At 27.9% G+C, this 15,805-nt stretch overlaps 2 protein-coding genes across 3 annotated transcripts in view; one reads left to right on the top strand and one right to left on the bottom strand.

Annotated features, from left to right (window-relative positions):
* Positions 1 to 15,805, top strand: part of LOC149935261 (protein-lysine N-trimethyltransferase SMYD5-like) — a 286,480-nt gene that overhangs the window by 119,542 nt on the left and 151,133 nt on the right. The window lies entirely within an intron of this gene.
* LOC149935266 (death-associated inhibitor of apoptosis 2-like) lies at positions 6,966 to 8,185 on the bottom strand. Of its 2 annotated transcripts, none has more exons than XM_090154308.1 (2): positions 7,750 to 8,185; positions 6,966 to 7,549 (listed from the first exon to the last, which is right to left on the bottom strand). In XM_090154308.1, the coding sequence occupies exon 2, from the start codon at positions 7,540 to 7,542 to the stop codon at positions 7,159 to 7,161; it is 384 nt and encodes a 127-aa protein (XP_090010434.1). In that variant the 5' UTR covers positions 7,543 to 7,549; positions 7,750 to 8,185; the 3' UTR covers positions 6,966 to 7,158. The 2 variants fall into 2 exon arrangements, with proteins under 2 accessions (XP_090010434.1, XP_090010435.1); XM_090154309.1 differs by having other exon boundaries at positions 6,966 to 7,544.

Below are 15,805 nucleotides of genomic sequence, written 5' to 3'. Positions count from 1 at the left end.
GTTGGAAAAACGAAGAGCCTTTTTTTTTTCCCCACCCATCTCCAAACTCCAAAAATTTATTGCTTTAATTTATTTATCGCTTCCGTAGGTATAAAATAAGATAAAAACCACTTACCTATATTTTAATTACGGTAAATTAAAAATACTTAATTAGTGTACTAAGTTACGTTTAAAAGAACCTTTTGTAACAATTCCAATATGTAAATATAGGTATAAGGATTGAAAAAATACTTAAAGTGGTTTTACTGATAAACTCTAAAGGAATTTAACTTTAAAGGGTATCTTAGATTATTGTTTTTAATTTTATTCAAGTTGAAAACGTATTAAGAGTCCTTCAAAGTACTATAAAAGGATTTTATTTACGAACTTAATTCATATTTTCTTCAAACTTTCAATTCGCTTTTATTACTATTTAAATACGGTAAAATATAATTCTTATACACAAATATAGTCAGAAAGATACTATAAAACACTAAAATTAAAATTAAATTAAATTTGTGTGGATAAGATTTGTAAATATCATTTTGAAACTAATAACTTTCACGCTTTATTTAAGTCAAGCCAATAAAAACAATTACCTATATTTTAAATACGGTAAAATATAAATACATTTCCGATATGTAAATAGGTAGAATAACACTATGAAAAGTTCCTTTTTCTTCTTTTAATACGACAACACACAACTCTGATACGCAAATATATAAAGAAAATATAAAAAAAAATTTACTCTACGTTCGATACGTTAAAATACATTTCCGATACACAAATATAGATAAAGAAATACTATAAAATGTAAAAAGGTAGAAAAATACTACACATTAACCATTATGAATTTAAGCTTACAACATCCTTCACGTATAGAGCATAACATATATGTTCAGAGTTAACTTGTTTCCTCGTTATCTTTATCGCATGTGTTTTAAATAGCGTATGGAATAAGTTAAGAATGTACTGAAATGGTGTATGTTTAAACCTCGTAGAATAAAGAGTAAAACATATGTTCAGAGTCGGCTTGATTACTAAAGCGAATAACACAGAGACGTTTCCGGTGTAGTCACGTAGGAAGAAAAATACTACAACACTCTCTATACTCTACATTCAACACGTTAAAATATACTTCCGAAATGCCAATATAGGTAGTAAAATACTACAAAATCTCTATACTTTACCTTCAATACGTTAAATTACATTCCAATATGTAAATATAGGAGGAAAAATACTACAAAAGCCTCTTTTCTTGGCGTTCAATATGTTAAAATAGATTTCTAAAATGCAAATGTAGGTAGTAAATACTACAAAATCTCTATACTCTACCTTCAATACGTTAAATTACATTCCAATATGTAAATATAGGTAGTAAATACTACAAAAGCCTCTTTTCTTGGCGTTCAATATGTTAAAATAGATTTCTGAAATGCAAATATAGGTAGTAAATACTACAAAAGCCTCTTTTCTTGGCGTTCAATATGTTAAAATAGATTTCTGAAATGCAAATATAGGTAGTAATTACTACAATTTAAAAAACGTTGGTAAAAAGAATATCATTTTAACTTATTTAATTGTGTTTTTTACCCAACCAAGCATTTATTTGAATAAAAGTGGTATTTATTTAAATAACCAATAGTTAAATAAAAATTGTTAAATGTTTAAATAATCGAAAGTGAACAAGCCTATTTTTTAAATAATACAAACAGACTTTAGAGTTGATAAGATTTGTAAATATCATTTGAAACTAATAATTTTCACGCTTTATTTAAGTCAAGCAATTACATTTTTAAAAATGAAAGAAGTTAAACAATATAAAAATTTGTAAATATTGTAAATATTTTTAGGTAATAAAGAAATTAAGAAATGTTTTAATTAAAATATCTTTCATTTTCTACTACATTTTTAAAAATGAAAGAAGTTTAACAATATAATTATTCTAATATAATTTCAAAATCAGGTATTATTTAAAGTACAAATGCATAATTTAGTGAAGCAATTCTTATTTAAATACTTTTATTTCATTAATTTGTGTATCTGAAATGTATTTATTGAAAAATAAGTGGGTTTTACTATTTATCACGGTTTTTTATATATATATATATATATATATATATATATATATATTGGAATTGTTACAAAAGGTTCTTTTAAACGTAACTTAGTACATTAATTTATTTTGGAAGTTCAAAACGTATTAAGAGCCCTTCAGAGTACTATAAAAGGATTTCATTTACAAACTAAATTAATATTTTCTTCAAACTTTCAATTCGTTATAATTCGAATTTAAATGAAAACATCATGGATTATAGGTGCGTAATCTACTATTAGACCGAACGGATTAAAAAATACTTAAAGTAAGTGGTTTTACTGATAAACTAAAGGAATTTAACTTTAAAGGGTATCTTAGATTATTGTTTTTAATATTATTCAAATTCAAAACGTATAAAGAGTCCTTCAAAGTAATTTAAAAGAATTTTATTTACGAACTAAATCCATATTTTAGAAGTTAGTTTGTATGAAATACTTACTAATACCTGAAAAATGGACTTTAGAGTTGATAAGATTTGTAAATATCATTTGAAACTAATAATTTTCACGCTTTATTTAAGTCAAGCAATTACATTTTTAAAAATGAAAGAAGTTAAACAATATAAAAATTTGTAAATATTGTAAATATTTTTAGGTAATAAAGAAATTAAGAAATGTTTTAATTAAAATATCTTTCATTTTCTACTACATTTTTAAAAATGAAAGAAGTTTAACAATATAATTATTCTAATATAATTTCAAAATCAGGTATTATTTAAAGTACAAATGCATAATTTAGTGAAGCAATTCTTATTTAAATACTTTTATTTAATTAATTTGTGTATCTGAAATGTATTAATTGAAAAATAAGTGGGTTTTACTATTTATCACGGTTTTTTATATATATATATATATATATATTGGAATTGTTACAAAAGGTTCTTTTAAACGTAACTTAGTACATTAATTTATTTTGGAAGTTCAAAACGTATTAAGAGCCCTTCAGAGTACTATAAAAGGATTTCATTTACAAACTAAATTAATATTTTCTTCAAACTTTCAATTCGTTATAATTTGAATTTAAATGAAAACATCATGGATTATAGGTGCGTAATCTACTATTAGACCGAACTAATTAAAAAAAATACTTAAAGTAAGTGGTTTTACTGATAAACTCTAAAGGAATTTTGGAATTTTCTAGAATAGCAAAGTAAAACTAAAACGTAAACCAAGTTTAAAACGAAACTAATAACTGGGAGAAAGGTTGAAGTAAGTAATTTTTTTGATTTTTCGTTTTTTAACTTTTGAGTTCCCTATATTATTATAAACTAAATTAAATATAATTTTTGAAAATTTGTGATAAAAGATCTGCTCCTTCGTGTTTTACATATATTTAAAAACTCGAGATTTTAATGAATTGTTTTCAAAGCATGAAAAATATAGCAGATCCTTTGATTTTAATTGTAGTTAGTAGTTACTTAAAAAAAAAGTCGCTAGCTGACTTGGAGCTGGTGTAGTTAAATTTTAAAAATGTGTATTTTAAATTTTGTTTGTAAAAGTTTTTTTTGAAAAAGTTTAGTATTATAGTTTGGCTTTAAGGCCATCTAAATTAAAGTTAGAAGAAGCTAGACAAAGAGAAATTGTTCTGAAAAATAAAATTAAAGATATAAAAACTAACCAATAGTATTTCGAATACCAAATAATTCGACGTATTTGTTTTTGAAATAACTAAATAGTTTGCATATTTGTCAAAAAAAAAAAACTAAAAAAGTAATTGAAATTACTATTAATTTTACTTGCAATAGTAAAATACTAAACCAAATGTATAATTTATATTTTATTTTATTTAATAAATTTGAACTATAATACTAAACTTTTTCAAAAAAAACTTTTACAAACAAAATTTAAAATACACATTTTTAAAATTTAACTACACCAGCTCCAAGTCAGCTAGCGACTTTTTTTTTTTTTTTTTAAGTAACTACTAGCTACAATTAAAATCAAAGGATCTGCTATATTTTTCATGCTTTGAAAACAATTCATTAAAATCTCGAGTTTTTAAATATATGTAAAACACGAAGGAGCAGATCTTTTATCACAAATTTTCATAAATTATATTTAATTTAGTTTATAATAATATAGGGAACTCAAAAATTAAAAAACGAAAAATCAAAAAAATTACTTACTTCAACCTTTCCCCCAGTTATTAGTTTCGTTTTAAACTTGGTTTACGTTTTAGTTTTACTTTGCTATTCTAGAAAATTCCAAAATTCCTTTAGAGTTTATCAGTAAAACCACTTACTTTAAGTATTTTTTTTTAATTAGTTCGGTCTAATAGTAGATTACGCACCTATAATCCATGATGTTTTCATTTAAATTCAAATTATAACGAATTGAAAGTTTGAAGAAAATATTAATTTAGTTTGTAAATGAAATCCTTTTATAGTACTCTGAAGGGCTCTTAATACGTTTTGAACTTCCAAAATAAATTAATGTACTAAGTTACGTTTAAAAGAACCTTTTGTAACAATTCCAATATATATAAAAACCGTGATAAATAGTAAAACCCACTTATTTTTCAATTAATACATTTCAGATACACAAATTAATTAAATAAAAGTATTTAAATAAGAATTGCTTCACTAAATTATGCATTTGTACTTTAAATAATACCTGATTTTGAAATTATATTAGAATAATTATATTGTTAAACTTCTTTCATTTTTAAAAATGTAGTAGAAAATGAAAGATATTTTAATTAAAACATTTCTTAATTTCTTTATTACCTAAAAATATTTACAATATTTACAAATTTTTATATTGTTTAACTTCTTTCATTTTTAAAAATGTAATTGCTTGACTTAAATAAAGCGTGAAAATTATTAGTTTCAAATGATATTTACAAATCTTATCAACTCTAAAGTCCATTTTTCAGGTATTAGTAAGTATTTCATACAAACTAACTTCTAAAATATGGATTTAGTTCGTAAATAAAATTCTTTTAAATTACTTTGAAGGACTCTTTATACGTTTTGAATTTGAATAATATTAAAAACAATAATCTAAGATACCCTTTAAAGTTAAATTCCTTTAGTTTATCAGTAAAACCACTTACTTTAAGTATTTTTTAATCCGTTCGGTCTAATAGTAGATTACGCACCTATAATCCATGATGTTTTCATTTAAATTCGAATTATAACGAATTGAAAGTTTGAAGAAAATATTAATTTAGTTTGTAAATGAAATCCTTTTATAGTACTCTGAAGGGCTCTTAATACGTTTTGAACTTCCAAAATAAATTAATGTACTAAGTTACGTTTAAAAGAACCTTTTGTAACAATTCCAATATATATATATATATATATATATATATATATATATATAAAAAACCGTGATAAATAGTAAAACCCACTTATTTTTCAATAAATACATTTCAGATACACAAATTAATTAAATAAAAGTATTTAAATAAGAATTGCTTCACTAAATTATGCATTTGTACTTTAAATAATACCTGATTTTGAAATTATATTAGAATAATTATATTGTTAAACTTCTTTCATTTTTAAAAATGTAGTAGAAAATGAAAGATATTTTAATTAAAACATTTCTTAATTTCTTTATTACCTAAAAATATTTACAATATTTACAAATTTTTATATTGTTTAACTTCTTTCATTTTTAAAAATGTAATTGCTTGACTTAAATAAAGCGTGAAAATTATTAGTTTCAAATGATATTTACAAATCTTATCAACTCTAAAGTCCATTTTTCAGGTATTAGTAAGTATTTCATACAAACTAACTTCTAAAATATGGATTTAGTTCGTAAATAAAATTCTTTTAAATTACTTTGAAGGACTCTTTATACGTTTTGAATTTGAATAATATTAAAAACAATAATCTAAGATACCCTTTAAAGTTAAATTCCTTTAGTTTATCAGTAAAACCACTTACTTTAAGTATTTTTTAATCCGTTCGGTCTAATAGTAGATTACGCACCTATAATCCATGATGTTTTCATTTAAATTCGAATTATAACGAATTGAAAGTTTGAAGAAAATATTAATTTAGTTTGTAAATGAAATCCTTTTATAGTACTCTGAAGGGCTCTTAATACGTTTTGAACTTCCAAAATAAATTAATGTACTAAGTTACGTTTAAAAGAACCTTTTGTAACAATTCCAATATATATATATATATATATATATATAAAAAACCGTGATAAATAGTAAGAGAGAAGGGTGTCTATCTGGTGATTGAGAATTTCATTCTCAATCACCAAATAGACACAAAGCTGTAGCTTGGCTCCCGCCGTTCACCCGCGCCTATCCCGTTCCTCCCCCACCCGAGCCCCCATCTCAATCACCAGAATTTCCAATCACCAGAATTTCTAATCACCAGAATTTCTAATCACCAGATTGCCGCAGCAGTTTTATCTCTCCGAAATAATTAATGTACCCAAAATTGGACAGCCAGTTTATTATTCTTTTTAGGGGAATCTCTATGGGAGTTTAACATTACAATAAAGCTAAAAGGTCCAGTTTGGGGTACATTTGGTCCGAAATGGGGTACATAGGGCCGAAAATGGTGACTTTGGTCGTTTTTGGGGTACATTTGGTCCATTTTGGTCCATTTTTGGGTACATCCCTGCTTTCCCCCATCCCCATTCACTGGATACTTTATCTCTCGTTCACCAGCTCCTTTTCCCCATTGCTATCCCCATTCACTGGATACTTTATCTCTCTCTCTCGTTCACCCGCTCCTTTCCCCCATTGCGTTCCTCCCTTAATCACCAGAATTTATAATCACTAGATTATCTCTCCCGTTCACCAGCTGCTTTCCCCCCATCCCCATTCTCCAAAATTAGTTTTTGCTCGTGCAGATATCTGGAGATTAGATTTTTACCCGTTTGCTTATCGCTTCCGAACTCCATAATTTCTAATCTCTAGGTAATAAAAACAAGTTATTTACATTTAATTTTTTATTTTAGAACTTTGTTTACATGTTAGTAGGTACTATCAGATATTCCATTAGATGGTTATCTTGTACATTACTCAATTAAAACAAATTAAAGTAGTTAAGTTTACAGGCATTTAAATGGGGTGAAACGATCTCCTGCAACTTAATTTAATTAAAAGTTCTAACTCACGTATTTGTAGTGTTTAGCAGCAGTATCGTCTGACATACAGTCACAAACGTCTTCTTCTTCTTCAGGTACAGGTGAGATGTATTTGTCAGTGACCGTAGTTGCTTTTGGCGTCGGGGGAATGTCCCATTCTAGCGAAAGGTACTTTTTTTCCGATGGTGAATTATCCCTCGACGGACAGTTTGGAAAGCATCTGGCGTGTTCAAGTTCTGGTACGTCTCCTGATTCCCATCCTTCTAATACGCCATGGCACTTGTAACATCGTACTTCATCGCCCCGCTGAATATAGTAGAATCCAGCCTTTGCTAGTTGCTCCTTAGTGACGTGCGGATTTTTCCAGTGACGAAACGTTTCAAGTCGATACACTTCAATATCCATAGCTGATCTAGACCAAATACGTTCTATAGTTTCAAATGATACATTCTCTAAGCCTACATTTACCCATAAGTCTACTAAACCTAATTTTATCAATATGGTTAAATTTCTACGCTAAAATTCTCAATATAAACGCTTTTTTCAATATGCAAATTGTTTTAAATATGTCTAAAAATATAGTCTATTACAAAGAAAAAAATAGTTACTTACTTTATGGGTAGAAATCCTTTGTCGAGCTGTAGAAAAGACAGCGATCCGTCAGCAGGTCTTTACTCGTCAATGCGCCGTAGAGAAATGACGCATGGAAGATTAATTTATTCCTATCTTGTTGAGAATAATTCATCACGTGATCTAAACTTCAAATAACCCTCAAATTCTATTGGCTGTCTCTCTCTGACAGTTTAAACTGCCTCTAATGATTGACGGCACATATTAACCCACTTGAGTATTTGGAAAAAACCCTTTGCTACTCAAAGGAGAGTTTTGGAAATACCACGTTGACGATATCAAAATCGAGCTCTCACTAGAAAATGTTTTGACGTCACCCAGATGAGATCCTATTGAACGAGATATTTCCGAACTAATAATTATCACGTGATCAAATCTGCAACTAATGATACTCATTGACGTCACATAATTTTACCCACTTGAAAAAAAACCCATTGTAGATTCCTCTCGGGAGCTTTTGATGGAATCATATCCTAGAAAACAATACAATTAATAGAAATTTACATTAAATTAGTATACTATTAATACCATTTTGCGAACTACAGTGAAAAAAGTTACAATTTTACGGTAGAAACGTTTTCAATAACTTAATTGTCTAAAATGTATACTCTACAACAAAAACAAAATAGTAAATTACTTTCTACGCTAATCTTGGCCTAAAAAAAAAAAGCAAAATACTAAAATTCATTTTTAACTCTAATTCAGATTCCTACCTGGTAAGCCTAAATTTGATATACTAAGTATAATATGCCTTAAAGTTCAAATACTGTCTAATACAATAAATATTCATGAAAAATTCTTACTTTGTATGTACAATGAACGCTCCAAAAGGCTGAAAATGTAACATGGGACAAGACAGAATTTCTACCCAAACCTTTCCGATTGTATCGTCAAATAAAACAAAGTTCAGCTATCTTATCAATGGTACGCGCGCGCTCGCTCGGAAAAATGAACGAGTCACGTGAGAATCGGTACGTCACGAGCCCCTATGCATAAATGTTAGGGCGTCTTACTACCATTAGATCTAATCGCACTAGCACATTCTCGAAAAATAAACCAGTTCTTGGGAATAAGAGACGGTTTTTTTTATCAAAGATAAGCCAATTTATAGTTTATTGTATGAAAATATTAATTAATTCGGAAATATATTCGATGCTTACTGTTTTTTTTTATAAGAATACGCTGAAATACATTTTCCAATACGTAAAAAATTAAAGCTAGACCTAAAAACCTGTAAAGTGTGAATAGTTAAGGCTAAATTTCTAACCCTAACCCATGAAAGTACATTTTCCATAAATCATATCCTAACATGAATGCATTTGTTAAGAATACATGGTTTTTTTTAAAAAAAAATACGCTAATTAATTTCGTAAAACAAGCATAGATTTTAGTTAGCCCTTCCTCCAAAATGTCCAATAGAGCTAGTACATTCTCGATAAATATACATGTTCTTGGGGAATAAGAGACGTTTTTTATCAAAGTAAGCCAAGTTTAAAGCTTATTGTCATTGGTTCCATAACAAAAACCACAATGTAACGTGATAATGGCTGCTCACTAATCCCAATTCCATGTGAAACTCTTCCAGTTTCTTTAAGTTCCTTTTGAGTTACAAAATAGGGTTTTAGAAATAGATTTTTCCTATTTCATTAAATATAAGTATTAAAATTAGAATTGCTTCATTAAATTATGCATTTGTACTGTACTGTACACAATACCTGCATTTGAAATTGTATAACATAAAAACACAGTTTTTAAAAAAAATATATCAAGGTTTTCAATTCAGTTAAAAATAATTAAATTAGTTGTATTGTGTTTATATTTTTAACTTAATTGCATTGATGTTTTAAAAGCAAACCTCGGGCCTAAGAAACAGGCAAAGTGTAAATTGCTAAGACTAAATTTCTAACTCTAATAATGTGTAAATCAATTATACAATTATCTATTCATAAGTGTTAGAGACTTTATTACAATGAAATAAAACCATGTAGAAATGTATATGTTATAAATTTAAGAAAACTCAAACATTCTGTTTTAAATCAACAATTTTATTATTCTTTCTTATCATTTTTTTATACAACCATTTGTTTTTATATAGATAACCTGAGGACGGCTATAATATGAACATATACCTAAAAAAAATCGGGAATTAAACAAAAACAACCTTAAGTTTACTATTTTTATATATTCACACGTCCTCAATTATGCAAATTTTATATAAACATTTCTACTATACATATTTCATAATTAATATTTACATAAATAATTATTTTTTATATAAAATCGTACAATTCTATCAGAACTTAAACCGGAAGATTCAGGCATATAATTTCCAAAAACACAAACTACATTTGGAGTACTAATATTTATACTCACACAATTATATTTCGTACTAACAATTTCACCATCTTTTAAACTATCAAATACTGCCAAGTGTTCGTCGCATATTTTTGTACTTCTCAAGGTGTTAAAGAAAAAGTGGTTCACACCAGAGCAAACTTTTTTCAATTGAAAAAGCATTTCACTCCCCGAAACTGTCACTTGCTGACAATGTACAAAATTGGGCTTACGGGATTTCAAGTAATTTAACATCCACGATTTTCCTTCATTTCCATCTTTTCCTATTACAAATATTATTTTTCTGTCTGAGAGAATTAAATGTTCCAATAAACTTTTTTGCCATGGTCTAAGTTCTATATCTTTGTTTATTCGTTTAGGGGTTTTCATTTGTTCCACCCAAGCACTTGTCAAATTTCCAAAGAGATGCGATGGTAGTCCAGATCGAGCAACGGCTTCTGCGCGGACTCGTTGTTTATCAATTTCCGCTTCTACTTTGCCTAAGTTTACTTTGTGTGGGCTTATACTGCAACGTCTAATATGTCGACTCAGTTGTGATTTAAACGATTTATTGCACGTTGTACACGATGTACGTTTACATTTATGGGTTCTTAATCTATAGCTACGTATTCGTTTCTCGCAACTTGGACACTGAATATATTTGTTTCGACCCATTTTGAATATATTCAAAGGAGACAAACACGTACGTTTTACTCGAACCGAGTTTATTCATAAACTGTTATCGATTTTTGTGGGATCTCCGTATATAAAGTATAAAGTATAAAATGTGGGTTCTGAGGGTAGAAATAATATCAGCCCTATTTTGATTTTCTTCCAAATTAAGTGTTTCAGATAACGTTTACTTATTCAACACCTTCATTCCATTTTTTTTTACATTAATTTGATATAACCTTGTATCTTCCAACAATTCAGTTTTATGCTATGTACAATTCCCTTATTCATTACATCATTCCAAATTTAGCCTAATTCATACACTGGCGTTGATCTTCTGAAATGGATATTCCAATAAAAACCTTTTCTTATATCATCGCTTCTAATTAATCTGAATGTTGTCAATATAAAAAACATCATATGCTTTATTTAAATATAAAGAATAAACACTGGTTAGGTTAAGGTTAGAGTGAAATGGAATAATTAAGTAAATAAGCATAAATTTTAGATCGCCTTTCCTCCAAAATATCTAATAGCTCTAGTACATTCTCGATAAATATACAAGTTCTTGTGAATAAGATACGTTTTTTATCAAATAATCATAGACTAAAAACTTTGCTCAACGAAAAACTAAATAACGATAAATAATGTACAATTAATTTATTAAATAACGAGAAAATGTCTTATGGTAATAAAAAAAATAAAACAAGCGATTAATTAAAAGTAAATTATTATCAATTTGATGATTGTTTAAGGATATCGATTATGATCAATGTTTGTACTACAGTGTTCATATCCGAAATGAAGTTAAATGAAATAATTTCGTAAACAAGCATAAATGTTAGATCGCCCTTCCTCCAAAATGTCCAATAGAGCTAGTACATTCTCGATAAATATACATGTTCTTGGAGGAATAAGAGACGTTTTTTTTCAAAGTAAGCCAAGTTTAAAGCTTATTGTCATTGGTTCCATAACAAAAACCACATTATAACGTAATAATGGTTACCTCTATCTGTAAACTTATCAAGATAAGAAATGGCATATAACTAGATAATTATGTATTAATTTTTTAATTAGTTAAGAATCATTAATTTTAGTTGGTCTATATTTATTATGCAATAATAAAATATATTTATTTATTTTTCAAATTATTAAGGATATATTTAATCATAGACTAATGTTGACTTATAACCCTAACTTAATAATTTAAGCAATTCTTTCTCTCTCTCTCTCTCTCTTAAAGAAATCTTATTGTAATAAGCTTAAAAATTTAGGAATAAACTTATATTATAGGATGAAGAAAAGTCAATAGACATTTATTTGTAAATTATTCGCAATTTTATTTATTTATTTATTTATTTATTTATAAAACGAACTACAGTTTGGTCTCTGGGAGGCTTAGGGTAATGACAGCATCCCATGAAATCGAACTCCACGCACTCCTCCTGTCGTCGGCTGCTCTTTAACCCTCTTCTTCCACAGTACGTACAACGAAGATGGGGCGGGAAATCCGTTATCAGATGCCCGGGGATGTGTTTGGAATAGACATTACCATGACGAAAAATTACACTCCTTTGATAATGCTAGCACTCTCTGCCCCAGCAAAGGAAGAGTCCTCCGCCTCTTACAGTCAATTCTTCTGTACATTCGTCACAATGAAAGCAAATCATAGATTCAGTTGTCGTACCGACGTACTCTTCTCCGGATGCCAATTTTATGGAAATATGGTCCATTTACTATACAAATAGAAAAAATAAAATATAGAAAAAAGGCAAATTTTACATATATGGAAATATTGTCCATTTACTATACAAATAGAAAAAAGGCAAATTTTACATAAATTAATTCAAATTTAAATTCATGGTATTAATTTTTAATTCTACCATAAATTATACTGCCAAGAAAAAAGAGAGAGAGAAAAGTATATTTACCAAGTTTTGTTTCTACGTTTCTAGAGAGACTAGAAGAATGAATAAATTTGGAGAGCAGTATCGGTTTTTATACTAATTCATAAACACATTTCATAACTTGAGAAATATACTTTTCTCTCTCTCTCTTTTTTCTTGGCAGTATAATTTATGGTAGAATTAAAAATTAATACCATGAATTTAAATTTGAATTAATTTATGTAAAATTTGCCTTTTTTCTATTTGTATAGTAAATGGACAATATTTCCATATATGTAAAATTTGCCTTTTTTCTATATTTTATTTTTTCTATTTGTATAGTAAATGGACCATATTTCCATAAAATTGGCATCCGGAGAAGAGTACGTCGGTACGACAACTGAATCTATGATTTGCTTTCATTGTGACGAATGTACAGAAGAATTGACTGTAAGAGGCGGAGGACTCTTCCTTTGCTGGGGCAGAGAGTGCTAGCATTATCAAAGGAGTGTAATTTTTCGTCATGGTAATGTCTATTCCAAACACATCCCCGGGCATCTGATAACGGATTTCCCGCCCCATCTTCGTTGTACGTACTGTGGAAGAAGAGGGTTAAAGAGCAGCCGACGACAGGAGGAGTGCGTGGAGTTCGATTTCATGGGATGCTGTCATTACCCTAAGCCTCCCAGAGACCAAACTGTAGTTCGTTTTATAAATAAATAAATAAATAAATAAATAAAATTGCGAATAATTTACAAATAAATGTCTATTGACTTTTCTTCATCCTATAATATAAGTTTATTCCTAAATTTTTAAGCTTATTACAATAAGATTTCTTTAAGAGAGAGAGAGAGAGAAAGAATTGCTTAAATTATTAAGTTAGGGTTATAAGTCAACATTAGTCTATGATTAAATATATCCTTAATAATTTGAAAAATAAATAAATATATTTTATTATTGCATAATAAATATAGACCAACTAAAATTAATGATTCTTAACTAATTAAAAAATTAATACATAATTATCTAGTTATATGCCATTTCTTATCTTGATAAGTTTACAGATAGAGGTAACCATTATTACGTTATAATGTGGTTTTTGTTATGGAACCAATGACAATAAGCTTTAAACTTGGCTTACTTTGAAAAAAAACGTCTCTTATTCCTCCAAGAACATGTATATTTATCGAGAATGTACTAGCTCTATTGGACATTTTGGAGGAAGGGCGATCTAACATTTATGCTTGTTTACGAAATTATTTCATTTAACTTCATTTCGGATATGAACACTGTAGTACAAACATTGATCATAATCGATATCCTTAAACAATCATCAAATTGATAATAATTTACTTTTAATTAATCGCTTGTTTTATTTTTTTTATTACCATAAGACATTTTCTCGTTATTTAATAAATTAATTGTACATTATTTATCGTTATTTAGTTTTTCGTTGAGCAAAGTTTTTAGTCTATGATTATTTGATAAAAAACGTCTCTTATTCACAAGAACTTGTATATTTATCGAGAATGTACTAGAGCTATTAGATATTTTGGAGGAAAGGCGATCTAAAATTTATGCTTATTTACTTAATTATTCCATTTCACTCTAACCTTAACCTAACCAGTGTTTATTCTTTATATTTAAATAAAGCATATGATGTTTTTTATATTGACAACATTCAGATTAATTAGAAGCGATGATATAAGAAAAGGTTTTTATTGGAATATCCATTTCAGAAGATCAACGCCAGTGTATGAATTAGGCTAAATTTGGAATGATGTAATGAATAAGGGAATTGTACATAGCATAAAACTGAATTGTTGGAAGATACAAGGTTATATCAAATTAATGTAAAAAAAATGGAATGAAGGTGTTGAATAAGTAAACGTTATCTGAAACACTTAATTTGGAAGAAAATCAAAATAGGGCTGATATTATTTCTACCCTCAGAACCCACATTTTATACTTTATACTTTATATACGGAGATCCCACAAAAATCGATAACAGTTTATGAATAAACTCGGTTCGAGTAAAACGTACGTGTTTGTCTCCTTTGAATATATTCAAAATGGGTCGAAACAAATATATTCAGTGTCCAAGTTGCGAGAAACGAATACGTAGCTATAGATTAAGAACCCATAAATGTAAACGTACATCGTGTACAACGTGCAATAAATCGTTTAAATCACAACTGAGTCGACATATTAGACGTTGCAGTATAAGCCCACACAAAGTAAACTTAGGCAAAGTAGAAGCGGAAATTGATAAACAACGAGTCCGCGCAGAAGCCGTTGCTCGATCTGGACTACCATCGCATCTCTTTGGAAATTTGACAAGTGCTTGGGTGGAACAAATGAAAACCCCTAAACGAATAAACAAAGATATAGAACTTAGACCATGGCAAAAAAGTTTATTGGAACATTTAATTCTCTCAGACATAAAAATAATATTTGTAATAGGAAAAGATGGAAATGAAGGAAAATCGTGGATGTTAAATTACTTGAAATCCCGTAAGCCCAATTTTGTACATTGTCAGCAAGTGACAGTTTCGGGGAGTGAAATGCTTTTTCAATTGAAAAAAGTTTGCTCTGGTGTGAACCACTTTTTCTTTAACACCTTGAGAAGTACAAAAATATGCGACGAACACTTGGCAGTATTTGATAGTTTAAAAGATGGTGAAATTGTTAGTACGAAATATAATTGTGTGAGTATAAATATTAGTACTCCAAATGTAGTTTGTGTTTTTGGAAATTATATGCCTGAATCTTCCGGTTTAAGTTCTGATAGAATTGTACGATTTTATATAAAAAATAATTATTTATGTAAATATTAATTATGAAATATGTATAGTAGAAATGTTTATATAAAATTTGCATAATTGAGGACGTGTGAATATATAAAAATAGTAAACTTAAGGTTGTTTTTGTTTAATTCCCGATTTTTTTTAGGTATATGTTCATATTATAGCCGTCCTCAGGTTATCTATATAAAAACAAATGGTTGTATAAAAAAATGATAAGAAAGAATAATAAAATTGTTGATTTAAAACAGAATGTTTGAGTTTTCTTAAATTTATAACATATACATTTCTACATGGTTTTATTTCATTGTAATAAAGTCTCTAACACTTATGAATAGATAA

This window comes from Leiobunum rupestre, chromosome 7 (assembly GCF_980474605.1).
Source record: "Leiobunum rupestre chromosome 7, qqLeiRupe1.1.hap1, whole genome shotgun sequence".
In the NCBI taxonomy this organism is placed as follows: Eukaryota; Metazoa; Arthropoda; class Arachnida; order Opiliones; family Sclerosomatidae; genus Leiobunum; species Leiobunum rupestre.
The sequence above is the reverse complement of the archived record's forward strand: the minus strand, read 5'-3'. Positions and strand labels throughout refer to the sequence as shown.